We start from the raw sequence: 16,269 nt of genomic DNA on the forward strand, positions 1-16,269 counted from the left end.
CCTTCAGGGGCAATTCAACATAGGGTAGGGTACAAAACACTTTCGCATTTTTGCCCCTTTGGTGGGGAAGTGTTCTATGATATTCAGAACATGTTTATGAGCATATATGAGTAGATTCCCATCTTTATTTGACCCCCTGAAGCGTCCTACATCAATAGATATAGCACATATACAGAAAAACACAAAATATGTTCTTATTTAATTATTTATGGGTGAACAGACTTTGAAAAATGATTCCCAGCATCTATTCAACAATATTAACAATGTATCAGGAGCCCAGGACCATAGGAGAATCCCTTGTTGCATGGTGTATCCTCCCTCTCCTGATGGTTTACCCCCTGTGAAAATTTTTCCTATAGGACCGGACCTTAATTGAGGTGAGGGGTCTATTTCTATGTATATTTGGAGTAGATCTATCATATATCTGGCCCAGGACACACATAGGATCCTACTACAAAAACAAAACACTGAAGATCTCACTTTTGACATTTTTGATGTTTTACACTTCCTTACTCTTGCATAAATAATCTAACCTGTTCATATATCATTAGCATAACATATATACTTACTTTTTATGACAAAGATCAGCCCTACATAGGGCGCAAATTTGATATCTAAGGTACAGAGGATATTTCTACTGATAAGAGGCCTACATAGTAGTCAAGCCTGTGATAAGTTATCAGAGACCTGGGATACCTCTCATATATGTCCCTAATAATATATCCGAAGTTTTAGAAAGATCCATGAAGGACTGACCAAATGTCAAGTAAAATGACATATGTGTGAACAGTGACAATTGACATCTTTTTACACAAAGTCACATTTATATATGCTACAGGTCAAATATTTCATTGAAAATATGTAGGATATATGGTAGACTACTAGAGGAATCTATACTACATATTGCCCTGAGCTTAGAGGGTTATGGAAGGAATGTGGTGTATATTTGAGTTGATCCAGCATTAAAGTCCTACTACTGCCCAACTGACCATTTTCGATGTTTTGGGTCTTTCAACTTTCCCACACTCAATTTCTTATCTATTTCACTTCCTCAGCACTCAATTCTTGTTGGATTGTTTTGTAAATTTAGCTATATGATAGTGAATATATTTGAAATCCATTTCAGGTGTCTGATCATTAAATTTCGATGTTTTGAAAGTATGGGCTCCTTATCAGTAAAAATAGCAAGTATGCATACTAGCTCAAAACTCTGACCTGTTTTGAGCTGATCCTTGTCATAAAAAGTAAGTATATATGTTATGCTAATGATATATGAACAGGTTAGATTATTTATGCAAGAGTAAGGAAGTGTAAAACATCAAAAATGTCAAAAGTGAGATCTTCAGTGTTTTGTTTTTGTAGTAGGATCCTATGTGTGTCCTGGGCCAGATATATGATAGATCTACTCCAAATATACATAGAAATAGACCCCTCACCTCAATTAAGGTCCGGTCCTATAGGAAAAATTTTCACAGGGGGTAAACCATCAGGAGAGGGAGGATACACCATGCAACAAGGGATTCTCCTATGGTCCTGGGCTCCTGATACATTGTTAATATTGTTGAATAGATGCTGGGAATCATTTTTCAAAGTCTGTTCACCCATAAATAATTAAATAAGAACATATTTTGTGTTTTTCTGTATATGTGCTATATCTATTGATGTAGGACGCTTCAGGGGGTCAAATAAAGATGGGAATCTACTCATATATGCTCATAAACATGTTCTGAATATCATAGAACACTTCCCCACCAAAGGGGCAAAAATGCGAAAGTGTTTTGTACCCTACCCTATGTTGAATTGCCCCTGAAGGAGGAGCAGTCACACAAACAAACAAAAAAAGCAGTCTATTATATTATATTATACATATATATACTAAACTACTACTTATATTTAAAGGGGGAGCTATTGTGGTGTGGTGGTGAAGCTGTAGTGAGGTGGGGAGGGTGTGGGAATAATTGATATTGAAGAGATTCTCAAAATGGTCGATGTTTTTGGTGTTGTGGGGTAATTCCCACACTGTGGGGCTGAAAAATGCGGAGATGTGATGTGTGGTGACAAATAGCTGAGTTTAAAAAATGCAAAAAGTGCGGCTGTGTATAGGACAGGCCTGGTAATAGGGGGAGTAGATATAATGCATTACACTACCAGTTTGGGTGAGAAGGTAATGCAACCTACACTTAGCCTGTCTCCTGCATCACAATCTACTGATACTTAGCCTGGTTTAATGCAATAGAATGACACTATAGCCTGACATGTGCTTCACACTGACATCGTCAATGTGTGGAATTTCCATGACCCTCATCATGTAATGGGCATCTTATTTGCTGTCTTTGCATCCACCCTAATGTGATTTGCGCATAGTACTTGCACAGTCAAGAGTTCAGGGCAATGATGATGAACATGGTTGATAAGATAGAAGTTGGACCAGCAGCTAATCCCACCAAGACCATGTAGGCTGATCTCTTACGTGATAGATGAATTTCCATCTCATTGAATGTTTACAGGGCTTTTGGGTTATCCATGGTGGGCACTATTGCGGGCATCGTATCCGCCCTGGCGGGACCTGCGGCTCCCATCGTAGTACCAATCACAGTAGGTGCTGTACTCGCCGTATGGGCTTACGATGTATACCAGATATCATACGCATCACTATCTTTTCGTGAACAAAAGGATATTAACACTCCTTTGTCAGTCACGCGGTGCTTCAGCGCTTCATGGCATATATCATCCACTTGACGCTTGTGTTGCAGACACTTTATCTCGTGTCAGAAAGCCAGGAACTCACTCATAGGGCAATCAAGCTCGCAGTCAATTGCTACATCGAATCTCCAATGAGCGGAGAAGCCAATACTCGGATTCAGGATTACGATCATCAATTGACCATCGTGGATTGTATGGATAGCGATGCGTTGGATAAAATCATTGAGGTGATGCAATTTTATAGCATCGATGAGGCACAAATGTCCAAACTTCGGGAAAAGCCCCATGTAGTTCTGCCGGACGAGCCTTGGTCGTAGCACTTGATTGTTTCTTTCATAGATGGTTTTGCGTGTGGGTGGCGTCTGAGTACTGACGTGATTGCAGATGGTGCTCGCTTATACTATATAACTAGTGCTGCCATGGTCCGGTTCAGTCCGGTTCAGAGGGTCCTTGACGAGAACCAAGAACCGAACCATGGTTCGGTTCTTTAAAATTGTCGAACCCAGAACCAGACCATTGAGAATGGTTCTCAATGGTCTGGTCCAGTTCTTGTCTGGTCCGAACGCGAACCGAACCGAAAATTTTTCAAGCAATGGAAAAAACATTCACAAGACATCTACATGACATTGGGTAGCTAGTCTAACTGCATACCAACTGCATACCCTTCTGCCTCTACTGCTGCTGACACATGTCCATTCTTATAGGCTGCCTTCATCAATTGTAGCGCGGAGAAAGTGGATGATGCGAGTGCGTTGCGGCGCAGAGTTGATGTGATGCCTGCGCTGGAGAAAGCGTGTTCAGAGGGAACGGAACTGCCTTGAATGGGCAGGTAATCACGCGCAACACGAGCTAGTGTTGGGTACTGCAGCGAATGTAACTAATCAAGAATGTAAGCGGGGAACAATGAATTTGAGGGCTGACTTACACCCCACCATGCCACAACATCATCAGTCTCCTCCAATGGTGAAGTAAGGTATGCAGAGAGCTCTTGATGAGGATCGCACGTGCGATGGTCTGTAGCTTGACGTCCCATGATAGCGTCGCGCATCCAGGAAGCACCATAACGAATCGAAGCTTTCGTTGTTGATGATGTGGCCTCTGGCTCCTTGGGATGTGGTCCTGGGGCTGGAGGCGCTTGATAATATTTGTCAAACTAAGAATACATCTGGAGTTAGAGACCGGTAGGGTACTTAAGTTTGAATAGTACTCACCACTGCCTCAAGACGAGCCCTCCCGTTTGCGACCTTCGTTCAGAGCACAGCAGTCTTCAGACATTGTCAGGCAAATAACTCACAGTTTTTTAATCGGCACCCCATTTTATGCATGGCACATAGCCTAACACCACAGAGCGACAATATCCAAGGAGATCTGTTAGAGTTGAGAACCGGTGGAGGATCATGACTATCCAGGAAGCATATAGACTAGAACAAGTAGATATCTGTGATATAGGTAAACATATGTCAGAGTCTTGAGAATAAATTGATTAGTACTTACCTTCAAAAAGGCTAACAGTAGCCTGATTAACAAATAATGCAAATCTCGAAGACGGTGCATGGACACCGACGTCGTCATGGTTGGTGTCGAAGTCGAGGGAATTCGAAGGTCAAGGAACGGTTCGGGAAGGTTCGGGAAAGTCGAACCAGAACCGGACCACTAGTGAAGGTCCAGAACCCAGAACCGCTTTCCGGTCCGGTTCTGGCTGGTGAGGGAACCATGGACCGAACCACAGAGAACCGGACCAAAAGTCCGGTTCGAACCGTGGTTCTGGACCGGACCGCGGCAGCACTATATATAACTGTGACCATAATACTGTAGCCTACGATACTGTGTTCTATTAACGTCGTGTACTTACTACTAGATTTGACTCGAGCCCTCCAACGTGCCAAGGTACTGCGACAGTCTATAAAAACTTGGCCTCATTGTCAGACGATCGTCATTTGACGCCTTCTGACCAGGCTATGGTGAACTGGATTAATCAGATGCTTGGTAAGCTAATAAAAGAAAATGACAAACAGAGCTCCTAGAGGGTTTTACGAGCCACAGTTGTCTTGCGAGATGACAAATGGTCTGGAACAAATGCAGGCAGTATCACTGGCATGCATGCCGCAGATGCACGATTAATTATGTGCTGAAGGATCTCACAAATGAGTACGGTAGAGAGTTCGATGCATGTTGTTTATCGATCACCACGCACGAGTCTCTACTGATTCTAGATTGTGAGTCTGGCACAAAACCTTGGTTGTGTTAGGCCTGGTCAGTTAGTATACATCGTGAGACGGTCAGGCGTGAGAGAATTCATATATTTACCATATCATTACCGTAACAAACGGAAACTGTTAGGATGCGGTGCCCTACGAGGTGTCCTAAAAATTAGTGTACGAGATAAGGGTAAAGTGTATAGTACGAGTAGTTGAAAAATGTTGGTGTTGGTGTTGATGTTTCGTGACCACTGGACTCCGATTCATAGTCAGGCAGCAGGCTGTCGCGTCGGTCACGCGTAAATCACGTGCATATTTGCAATGAGACGCGGTGGCGTGCATTGTCTGGACTTCAATGCTCAATTGTAATTACCTACCTGCAAGAACGAGATCTGTACATGGACAAAGATTTGGAAAGGTATTTGTATCTGTTACAATTTTTACGGTTTCTCACTAGATCAATCAGAGCGCTTGCTTTGAGTCTTCGAGAGTCCCGGGCCAACGCGTCATCTTCGAGGGCGATTTCAATCAGTGATTCCGAGGACGATGATGACGATCGTTTCCAGTCTGGGCGGTTACAGGAAAATCGAGCGTCCAAGACCGAATCTTCGCGGGCCGCAACGCAATCCGTCCATTATCCTGAGCCTCCGTCTCAGAGTGCTCGGAATACCCCAGCAGCGAGCTTTTTGTCCGAACGAGCACAGATGGAGAGAGAACGACTCGAGAGGCTGAAGAGATTGCGCGGGCAGGATGCAGATGATGGAGGAGGCATATCGCCCCCTGCAAAGAGGCAACACATCCCCTCCTCTGAAAAACATGCTAATGGTCGAGCGAACATTGCTTCTGCTTCGTCATCTAGTGTTCCTTCGGGCTCGTCTGCAAGTTCGCGAACAGCCAGCACTAGTATAAATTCTACACCAACCTCTGAACAACTGTTCTGGGCCGGCGAACTACGTCCAACAGCTAACAAGCATTCTCAACCTCGTCAAGATGGAAAGCCCACTTTCCGCCTCACAGAGGTATTGGGTTCGGTACGCGTTAATTCTCCTGTGTTTTTCATTCATGATGCGTGATGCTGCAGTTCTTCAGAAATCTGATATATCCTTTGCTATCATAGCGTCATACGCGATGTCCGTCTCTTGGATATATGAATTCTTTGCGCCATCTACTCCAGTGATTGTCGTGGCGCAGCCTGATCAGTCAGGTCAACCAACCATCAAGAATATTCTTCCAAACTGGGTTATGACTGTTCCTTTTCTCCGCAATGGACGAGGTTGCCAGCATATGAAAGTAGGTCTATTGGTACAGCAGATTCTAGAAGGCTCCGCTGACTTCATCTCCCCTAGTTCATGCTCGTGAGTCCATTCGCATTACTACACAACGCTGACTGCATTTCTCCAAAGATATTCTACAAGACTGGACGGCTTCGCGTAGTCATATCTACTGCCAACCTGGTTGATCACGATTGGCGCGATATCGAGAATGTGAGTCCGCACTCAACGTAGGGGAGTTCTTGAACAGTTTGACAGGCCGTTTGGCTGCAAGATCTGCCGCCACGATCTGCTCCGATACCTCACGATCCCAAGGCCATCGATGACTTCCCGTCAATCATGCAAAACGTTTTACGCGCTGTCAACGTTCGACCAGCGCTTGCGAACATGCTAGCAAACGACGTCAGTCGTGTTAGGAATCTCATTTGCTGCACTATTGATATTATTTCACAGCACCCAAATCTACCCCTTCAAACTATCAACGACTTGCGAATGAAATGGGATTGGTCAAAAGTGAAGGTTAAACTCGTTCCCTCCATCGCCGGTAAACATGAAGGATGGCCGAATGTCGTCTTGACTGGTCATACTAGGCTGATGAAGGCCGTCCGTGACATGGGGCTTCGTACTGGAAAGGGAAAGGCTGCTAAGGACCTCCTTATTGAGTCTCAGGTATGTCAAACGTCTCCAGCTCCGCTGCAGAAAGGTTCATACTGTGTAGGGCTCGAGTATAGGAAATTACTCGACCCAGTGGGTAAACGAGATCTACTGGTCAGCACGTGGAGAATCAGCTGAAGACTGGTTGGACGAATCAAAAGCCAGACGTGCCAAGTTGCCGTGGCCACCTGTGAAGATTGTCTTCCCCAGCCTGAAGACAGTGCGTGATAGCGTCCTTGGTGAACTGGTCAGTCACGTGTCTTCGGCGATCACTCTTGAATATCTCTCAAAATAATTGACAGGGAGGTGGAACCATGTTTTGCCGCACGAACCAATGGGAAGCATCGAAATTTCCTCGAGAGCTATTCCATGACTCGAATAGTACTGGCGGACGAGTGCTGATGCACACCAAGGTACGTCAGTGCAAGCACACCCGTGAATCTCTAACCCATTCGGCTCTTCAGATGATTATCGCGACCTACCGCCCCAAGAAATCGATATTTGAAAAAAGCAGTCAGTCAAACGGAAAGGGAAAAGAATTGTTCGACAGCGAAACCGAGCCTGAATCCGACGACATCGAAATTCAAAACGACCCAATTGGCTGGGCTTATGTTGGCTCGCATAATTTCACACCTTCAGCATGGGGAACGCTTTCTGGCTCTGGGTTTAACCCAGTGCTCAACGTCAGTCAACTCACTTTTCTCACGAAGCTTTTTCTGATGACCCGTCAGGTGGTCAATTATGAGTTGGGAATTGTCTTCCCTCTTTACGATGCGAAGGACGCGGAGAGGGTGTCGTGCTTCAAGCGTCCGGCGAGGAAGTATGTGAGTGGACAGGATAGACCTTGGGTAAGTTCAATCATCGTGTGTAGGGGCGCGTAAACTTATGCCGTGTTTGTCTTTGTGTCAAAGATACAGGAAGAGTCGCAGTTGCTGCGGCAGAGCCAAGAGATGTGATCATGTGTATAGCCGATATCATTGTTACCAGGAAGCCTTGTACAGTTGAACATGACCCTGATCTCAGATCAGTATCTCGCAGTTAGATCAATGTTTTTCCATAGATTGCGGCTCTGTTACGTAACGAGGCACGAGCGAAGGAACAGAGTTTAGTCTTTGTGAGAACAACAGAAGCGGCACGAACTCTTCTTCTCGTACCGCGACTGTCATTCCCTAGTAGTCGTTGTCGACATTCTCTCCATCCTCCTTTGTTTTCTTTCTTTCACACAAGTACCTACAAGTAAACCAACACCCACAATTCTTTCATCCTTTCTCATTTAATATCGAAACCCACGCCCGGCACCGTCGTTCTACCATGGTGGAAGTAATCGTACCTCGCATAAACTCTGATCCGTCGCTCGAAGTTCAGCCGAACTTCGAATCACCTGCTTTTGCAGCATGCACTGCCGCCCTCGTAGGCTCAGGACTGACCGCAGAAGCCACCCTCGCCCAGCTCGTCAATGGTTGGACCCAAGAACGCCAAGAACGCATCGTCCTCTGGCAGCAACAGCTCGACGAAGACGCACACGCCATCCAAGAAGCCGCAGATCGCGAGCGCGAAGAAAGAGAAGCCGCAGAAGCAGAAGAACGTCGCGAAACCGAGAAAAAGAAACCGAAGATCAACGACTTTAACGTCGACCTACCGGTATCAGATGTCATCATCCCGCGTCCCTCGCAATTCGCGCTCCAAAAGGTCAAGAACATGGAGTTCGTTGAACTCTGGTACTTCAGCCCTGACGGCTGTCGTGAGGCTCGAGACTGGAACAAGTCCTCCGCGGACGACGCTCTAGGTCTCGAAAAGATCGATGGCATCGTTGCCTTGAAATCCTTTTCTTCCTTCAAAGCCTCTAACAAAGCCTTACAGGATCATGATCTTTCCTGGAGGCAGTTCAACATGGCCAAAACCAGCTTCCTCGTCCATATCGAGAAGGCTGGTTGGCCCGACAAGCACCAGATGGCGCTTGCACTTTTCTTCACGCTCATCACAAACCACGAACACAGAATGCGCCCGCGGGGGGAAAAGACTCTTCTCCGCTACGCAAGCATGGTTCGCAGAGATTGGCACGACCGTCTTACCCTAAATCAAGGTTTCAACATCGGATTATTCAACAATGCGCTATATAACAGCCTGTCAGATGACGTCTGGGAAGAAGAACAAGATGAAGGGATGAAAATGGTACGCATCTTCCCCCATACAAACATTGACCAACCCTAACACACACTTGATTCACTTCACCCTCTCGCGAACTCACTACCTACTTACACAACATTCGAATATGCTTTCCCCAACTCGCTCATGCTCCCTTTGCTGCCCGCTTCCCGCTACACGCTCCCCTCTTCGCCTCCAACCTGCTACCAACCCATGCTACCAAACCTGCCTCAACCACGGCTGCACCCATGCTTCCCGCTTCCCACCTCCCATCACCTGCTTCCCGCACAACGTTCCAACTCCACCCACAATTCGCTTCCCTCACCCGCTACCAACACTTGGATGAACTCCGCTCAACCACTTCCCGCACCCATGCTACCAAACTACTTGCCGCGTTACCCTACCTTCCCAACCCAGCTCCAAAACTCTGTCGCCCTCTCATCTTCACAGTCGAAAGTACAAACTCGGGATAATGCCCCATCTCGCGGGAAACAAGAACCTGTGGGGGTCACTCAGTCTGAAGAACGCTTCCACCCATACTGCCGTCCCTCGGGAAACCAGCAAGGGAAACAACCCAACGCCAACCAGCTTTTTCCAGCGGGCGCAGGCAAAACTGGCTCCTCCGCCTGTGCCCTTTGCTTGGGCCGTTTCCGTCACAACATCCACAAGTGCGTCACCGAGCTCTTGTGGGATGGACGCACCAAAACCCGCTGCACCCGCAATTCAGCGGGGCACCTGGTCAACCCCGAAGGACGCGAGCTATGCTACGACTGGCAAAGACCCAACGGCTGCATCAACACCTCCCGTTCCCACGTACACGAGTGCTCAGGGTGTGGAAGCAAGGAACACGGCGCTCAAGGATGTTCTCTCAGCGAGACACTCTAACGCCCTCACCCCATACCACGCAGAAGCCTGGCACCACATTCTCACGAGTTCCAAACTTATACATAGATACAAACATATACCTAACAGTCTGCGCACGGGTTTCACCGGTAGTATACGCCCCATCACCTCTACTTACACCCCAGCTAATAATCCATCCATTCTTGAACATCGCGATGCTTTTACTGCAATTATTGAACGTGAATATGCTACCGGCAGATATATGGGCCCGCTCACCAGAACTGAGACGGAAACCCTCATTGGTCCATTCCAAACAGCTCCCTTGTCCATCATACCCAAGCCGGGTAAACCAGGGAGATTCCGCATTGTCCAAAACCTATCCTTTCCTTCATCACCTTCCCCCCCAATCTCATCCATCAACTCATCCATCGATTCCAACCTCTACCCTTGCACGTGGGGCACCGCCGCTACCATTTGCACCCTCATCTGGCACCTTCCACCAGGATCCCAAGCAGCCGTCCGAGACGTGGCCGAAGCTTACCGAACCGTACCTTTACACCCTTCCCAATGGCCAGGATTGGTGGTTCGCACAGACACCAACAGCTTCGCCATCGACACGAGCTTCTGCTTTGGTTGTTCATCAGCCGCAGGATCATACGGAGAAATGGCGGATGCGGGCACCGACGTCATGCACTCACAAGGCATCGGCCCCGTGTCCAAATGGGTCGACGACCACTTCTTCATCCGCATCCTGCGCAAATACCTCAACGAATACAACCGGCTGCGGGCAGCAAGAGCGCTCATCGTTGCCAAGAACGGCGGTCGTCTCGTGGAGGGAGGTCGTCGCTGGTATCGAGGATCCTCAATGCCTGACGACCGAATTGAGGAGTTCGACGAAGACTTCACCTTTCCAATCATTGACCTTTCTTCTGCTTCTCCCCGCTCCCCAGAAGACGCACGCTTCACCTACTGCTTCGACGATATCAACAGACTCTCTCGCTTTCTGGGCATCCCGTGGGAACTCGCCAAGGACATACTCTTCTCCACATGCGCCCCGTTCATCGGGTTCCTATGGAATCTGGAGACCCGCAGGGTCTCCATCCCAGAACAGAAGAAGGAGAAATACCTGGAGGCCATCTGTGAGTGGGAGAAGCAACCCGCACACACCCTGCACGAAACGCAACAGCTCCACGGAAAACTCCTTCACGCGTCTTTCGTTCTCCCTGCCGGGAGAGCATACCTGGTTTCCCTCGAAGCCATGCTATCCATCTGTAGTAACCGTCCTCACATGCCTCGCACCCCCCCAAAAGACACTCCAAACGACCTCCGCCGGTGGAAAAGCACTCTCGCACAACCCAACGTCTCCCGCACCATCCCAGGACCCGTCGACGTCATCGAACCTGAAGCTTACTCAGACGCTAGCTCGGGCGTTGGCGTTGCGATCTGGATCAAGGGCTGGTGGCGAGCTTGGCGCCTTATTCCAGGGTGGGACAGAGACAATCGAGACATTGGCTGGGCCGAAGCAGTCGGAATGGAATTCCTTGCTCGCTCGCTCGCTGCTAACTGCCCAAAAAACTCATGCCTCAAGATTTACGGGGATAACCGTGGCGTCGTCGAAGGATGGTGGAAGGGCCGCAGCCGGAACCGCGCCACCAATGAAGTATTCAAACGCATCCATAAGCTGTCAGCCACAACCAACTGCACCTTCCTCACTCGTTACGTTCCCAGCGCGCACAACCCCGCAGACGAGCCTTCAAGGGGGAAATACCCACCAGCCAACCTCCTTCTCCCTCCAGTGCACATTCCCGCAGAAATCCAAGAGTTCCTCGTTGACTTTGACGCTCCCACTCTCCCTGCTGAACGTCTCGCTGAAACGACGCGGCGCCGAACTGCCACACCCGCTCAGCCTCACCGCGACGTCAACCATCATCCCCACAACCTCAACGACATCCTCAGACGCGAGGGGGAGGCTCTCTTCGAAGCGTCACAAACATAGTAAGTCTTTGCCACCCACGAAAACTATCAAACAGCCATTGAAGGCTTCTTCCCCTACAGCCTATCCTGCTAACCCCGCTCTGCTCCCATCCCCATTACGCCCACATTGCGCAGCCAGAGACCGTCTACATCTCTGGTCCCCGACGAGCTCTAACTCACTGCTGACGCACCCGAATCTCGACGTCCAGCGCATACAAAACGTAATGATACACGCTTGGGCCCGCAGCACTCAAGAACTGTATGGCAGTGGAATCCTCGCCTTTCACGTATTCTGCGACACGAAGTCGATTGCAGAAGCACAACGGTCCCCAGCATCTTCCGACCTCATCGCCTCATTCATTGCCACCATGGCGGGTCTATATTCTGGGAAAACGGTATCCAACTATGTACATGGTGTGCGCGCATGGCATATCTTGCACAGTCAACCCTGGACCATCGACGATGACCAAATTGTCACGCTGCTCAAAGCAGCGAACAACCTTACCCCCGCCACTTCCAAGAAGAAGAAACGACAACCATACACAATCAGCTTCGTCGAAGCGCTCCTGGGAAAACTTGACGCCGACAATCCACTCACCGCTGCAGTACGCGCATGCCTCGCCGTCACCTTCTACACCATGGCTCGAGCAGGTGAATTTACAGTGCCCAGCATTAACGGGTTTGACCCATCCTTGCACATCACCCGCTCAGACGTCCAACACGAAACAGACCGAAACGGTTTGCAAACGACCGTGTTCCACTTACCGCGCACAAAATCTTCCCCCACAGGTGAAGATGTTTCATGCGCGCACCAGCATGGTGTCTCCGACCCTGTAGCAGCTCTAGAGAATCATTACCGCATCAACGACCCTCCTGGAAATATAGCCCTCTTTTCCTACAAGCATGGGAAAGGCCATCGCGTCCTCACAAAGTCAAAATTCATTGCGTGCCTCGCACAAGCCGCGACAGATGCAGGCCTGGTCCCTCTGCAGGGTCATGGAATCAGAATAGGCGCTACATTGGAATATCTTCTTCGCAACATCCCATTTGACGTAGTCAAAACCATGGGACGCTGGGCTAGCGACGCCTTTCAACTCTACCTTCGAAAACACGCACAGATCCTCGCACCATACCTGCAAGCCACCCCTGCACTTCATGATGAGTATCTGCGATACACAATGCCACGCGTCCGCTAAGGCTTTCGTCAAAGTAAGCACCTAGTTCATCCGCTCCTACTACCTTGGGAATACGAGTTTCGCTCTATGCGTCGCTGAACTCCTACTAGTGTGGGATTCGCAGCTCACTCGTCTCTTACAGGCATGCAGATCGGGACCGGGAAGCGCTGCGCGCTTTCGCCCAGATAGCTCTATCGTATTCTTACAGCTTAGGTCTTTGTCCGTCGTAGTAGAAATTAAAATTTTGCGACCCAAACACTAAGCTTCTAACGTGAATCTCAAAGAGCGCGGCTTGCGAACTTTCACTAGCAACGGATGACCCTGTAGACGGATCCCACTTGTTAGACTACGTAGTACCGAAACCATGCAGGACAAAGTTGGGCAGTTACATGTGGCCATGATACGTATGCTCCACGCCGACGTTGTTGCAATCTCCGCTGAGATGACAGGATATCGGTAGTATCTTTTCTCCGTGTTCTTTGTGGAATTTGATACTTCCACGACAGAAGGTGATAGTTATCCAACATAGGGTTTGAGTCTCATGCCAAGGCATCAATCTGTGACTTAATAATAACAACTGAGCACTGAGCTGGTATTACAAAAAAATATCAGATGGCAATATCATACATGTGTAAGTGATATCGGTAACAAATTAGATAGCATGCGAATAAATTTATCCACCTTAGATGGATCAAGCGAAACGAAGCGTTAGTCATATCACATAACGGCTCAACTCATCTTGTCTTCTCCACATCCTCCTTCACCTCCCGTTTCGCATTCTCGTCGCCCCCGGTGCTCGACACCTCGCTCTCGCTCTCAAACTCATAAAGCTGCTCAGGAGTAGGGTTCTGGAACAACACGAACTTCTTGATGCCGTAAGGTATCTGGCGCAGACCATATGCAGCGTGCGCGCCAAGGGGGACAGCGAAAACTTGGTCGAGCTCCTCCAGGGTCTTGCCTTTCGTCTCGCGCACGAATAACAAGATGAGTACCCAGAGAATACAGCACCATGCTGCGTACCAGCCGAAGGCACCTTGTGGTTTGAAGGCCAAGACAAGCGAAGGCCAAGTGATTGACAGAATGAAGTTCCAGAACCAAGTGGTCGCAGTAGCAAAGGACATGCCGATATCACGGATATAGAGAGGGAATGCCTCTGCGGAGTACGTGAACGGCACTGGACCTTCTCCTGGAGAATAGAAGATCGCGAAGAGGTCTGAAGGAGCATATATCAATGGCAGTATCAAGTACCAAAAGGATGACGTACATATTCCGATACTAACACCAGTTACACGCCCTGTCTCCGAAGTACTCCAGAAGGAGAATCCTGTGATTAAAAGACAGATAGCCATGCAGGGAAACGTGAACAAAAGTAAATTCCTCCGCCCGTAAGTGTCGATCTAGTGTTCCAACTTCAATATTTACAGAAACCCCAACCATGGGAGGGACCACTCACAGTGAAAAAAGCAGGGATGGCGAACAACCAGTTAAGTGCACCGAATCCAAGGGAGGAAGCCAGTGCAGAAACCTGGCTGAAACCAGACTGTACGAAGACGTCGGATGAGTAGTATGCTGCCATCGAGTTAACAATCATTTCCAAATCATGAACACAATTATCATACCGATGACATTGACACCGCAAAACTGCTGGCCAAACATGACGACCCAGCTAGCAAGGGCAGCATTCCTGTTACGCGGAATCGTGAACATCTCAACAATGCGGTTGCGACCCTTCTTCATCTCGTTTTCTGCCTCAAGCAACACATGGATGTAGTATAAATCACGAGCAGCCTGAACGCGAGAGAAACGAAGCCGACAAAGTTCATTGAAGGCATCCTCGTAGCGACCCTTGGAGATCAACCAACGAGGCGACTCGGGTGCAAACATGACTTGCATACAGACAATAAGACCGGGGATACCAGCAGAGGCTAGCATGAGACGCCAGTTCAGACCAGTCACACCGGGAGTGTCCGGAATGAAAAAGAATGCCAAGTCGATGAGGTCTCCTAGAGCAATGCCGAAAGCGGTCCACATCTGCCACATCATGACGAGAGCGCCACGTATCGGTGCGGGTGAACATTCGGCGGTATATACTGGGACGGTGGCAGATTTGGGACCGATACCAAAACCGAGGAAGAACCGTGCAATGAATAGGTGCCACCAGGTATTTGTCAATCCAGACCAAATACATGTCAGGAACGAGATCATGCAAGTGACGAAAATGGTCTTTTTACGCCCAAGATAATGGTTGAGCGGATGCGTCAGCCAACAAGAAATGGTGGCACAGCATCTGTGGAGTGATGAGAAACAATATCCCGCAATACGAACAAAGCACATACAAGTAGGGTGCAGAGTTGACGAGACCGATTATCCATGAATCGCGTTCTAGGCATAGATGATGATTATTAGAATGATGTAAGAGCTTTAAAGTACGTACGGGTGCCATTGTTGATACCAAACTGCTTGGGATAAATAATTTGAGCGCCATTGATAACAGCCTCATCCATTCCCTGGACAGCCGCTGCAAGTGATGACATCACGACCATCTATTTTAAATAATGATGAGCCATGACAAATAATCAAAAACAGGGTGACACCGACGTAATACAGCATGGGTGTCTGTCGCCACTTGTGTGTAACCTCCTCTGTTAAAATTCGTTTGTCGTCTTCTGAGAACATGTCTGAACGATTATGGCCTGTACATCAAGGAACTCGAGTCAGCCGGGGAAAACATCTCTCATGGTGACATACAAGTGGGATCCTGTGCAATAAGCGCCCCTTTCTTCAGCTCAGGCAACAGATGGGTCAATCCTCTCTCCTGCGCAAAAATTTCGACATCCGCCATCAGACGATCATGAGGTATACCGCGCAAGGGGTTTGATAATTTTGCATCGGCGTTACTGGCGGAAAAAGGTCAGCCTAGGCACTTGACACAGGACACATGTCATACGCACGCGATGGCTCTTGTCTCCGCATCCATATGTGATGTGCTGTGATGAACATGTTCCGGACGCTCTATCACATCAGATTTTTCGTTCACAGGTGAGGAGGTCGACATTTTAGTCGTAGGCGCGTGGTACGGAAAGAGGGCGGAAGGTAGCCTTACTCCTATCGGCTTATACAACCTTGGGATTATATAGCGTTGCGCTTAGCCCAAAAGAGCAAAGCTATACAAAAACATGCCGTTAGTTGTCCAACACATCCGAGGCGGAGCGAAAGCCCACCCCACTTTCTGCTGTATTTTTATCCGGCATGTGACTGCTGTATGATTTGCCAATTATGCATGGTTGGGAGGACCCCAACGACTGC

At 48.4% G+C, this 16,269-nt stretch overlaps 3 protein-coding genes across 3 annotated transcripts; 2 read left to right on the top strand and 1 right to left on the bottom strand.

Annotated features, from left to right (window-relative positions):
- Window positions 1-2,257: 2,257 nt before the first annotated feature.
- F5147DRAFT_579442 (uncharacterized protein) lies at window positions 2,258-3,020 on the top strand (the record flags this gene model as incomplete). Its single annotated transcript, XM_041431486.1, is given in 4 exon segments — window positions 2,258-2,308; window positions 2,365-2,453; window positions 2,508-2,694; window positions 2,712-3,020. Coding segments are annotated over 4 exon segments (636 nt in total), but the record flags the coding sequence as incomplete, so codon positions are not given.
- A 2,239-nt stretch (window positions 3,021-5,259) lies between these two features.
- Window positions 5,260-8,074, top strand: F5147DRAFT_702723 (tyrosyl-DNA phosphodiesterase-domain-containing protein). Its single transcript, XM_041437806.1, has 12 exons — window positions 5,260-5,319; window positions 5,368-5,932; window positions 5,991-6,191; window positions 6,248-6,256; window positions 6,305-6,385; window positions 6,431-6,574; window positions 6,626-6,841; window positions 6,891-7,073; window positions 7,129-7,239; window positions 7,291-7,509; window positions 7,558-7,674; window positions 7,738-8,074. The coding sequence occupies exons 1-12, from the start codon at window positions 5,300-5,302 to the stop codon at window positions 7,780-7,782; spliced, it is 1,911 nt and encodes a 636-aa protein (XP_041291275.1). The 5' UTR covers window positions 5,260-5,299; the 3' UTR covers window positions 7,783-8,074.
- Window positions 8,075-13,518: 5,444 nt separating this feature from the next.
- On the bottom strand, window positions 13,519-16,205 carry F5147DRAFT_614836 (uncharacterized protein). The gene is made up of 9 exons (XM_041432509.1): window positions 15,915-16,205; window positions 15,712-15,860; window positions 15,562-15,656; window positions 15,398-15,506; window positions 15,300-15,345; window positions 14,583-15,250; window positions 14,417-14,532; window positions 14,228-14,360; window positions 13,519-14,176 (listed from the first exon to the last, which is right to left on the bottom strand). The coding sequence occupies exons 1-9, from the start codon at window positions 16,016-16,018 to the stop codon at window positions 13,698-13,700; spliced, it is 1,899 nt and encodes a 632-aa protein (XP_041291276.1). The 5' UTR covers window positions 16,019-16,205; the 3' UTR covers window positions 13,519-13,697.
- Window positions 16,206-16,269: the final 64 nt, after the last annotated feature.

Source organism: Suillus discolor, assembly GCF_016758755.1.
Source record: "Suillus discolor strain FC423 chromosome Unknown F5147scaffold_38, whole genome shotgun sequence".
NCBI classification, from domain to species: Eukaryota; Fungi; Basidiomycota; class Agaricomycetes; order Boletales; family Suillaceae; genus Suillus; species Suillus discolor.

What these genes read in the sequence shown, in the direction of transcription:
- F5147DRAFT_702723 (XM_041437806.1), top strand. Translation starts at nt 5,300, where the DNA reads ATGGACAAAGATTTGGAAAG. An exon ending in GAGTGCTGATGCACACCAAG is followed by an intron (nt 7,240 to 7,290) that starts GTACGTCAGTGC and finishes TCGGCTCTTCAG; the next exon opens with ATGATTATCGCGACCTACCG. An exon ending in GGTTTAACCCAGTGCTCAAC is followed by an intron (nt 7,510 to 7,557) that starts GTCAGTCAACTC and finishes ATGACCCGTCAG; the next exon opens with GTGGTCAATTATGAGTTGGG.
- F5147DRAFT_614836 (XM_041432509.1), bottom strand. Translation starts at nt 16,018, where the DNA reads ATGTCGACCTCCTCACCTGTGAACGAAAAATCTGATGTGATAGAGCGT. An exon ending in TGGTATCAACAATGGCACCC is followed by an intron (nt 15,346 to 15,397) that starts GTACGTACTTTA and finishes ATCTATGCCTAG; the next exon opens with AACGCGATTCATGGATAATC. An exon ending in GTCAACTCTGCACCCTACTT is followed by an intron (nt 15,251 to 15,299) that starts GTATGTGCTTTG and finishes ATCACTCCACAG; the next exon opens with ATGCTGTGCCACCATTTCTT.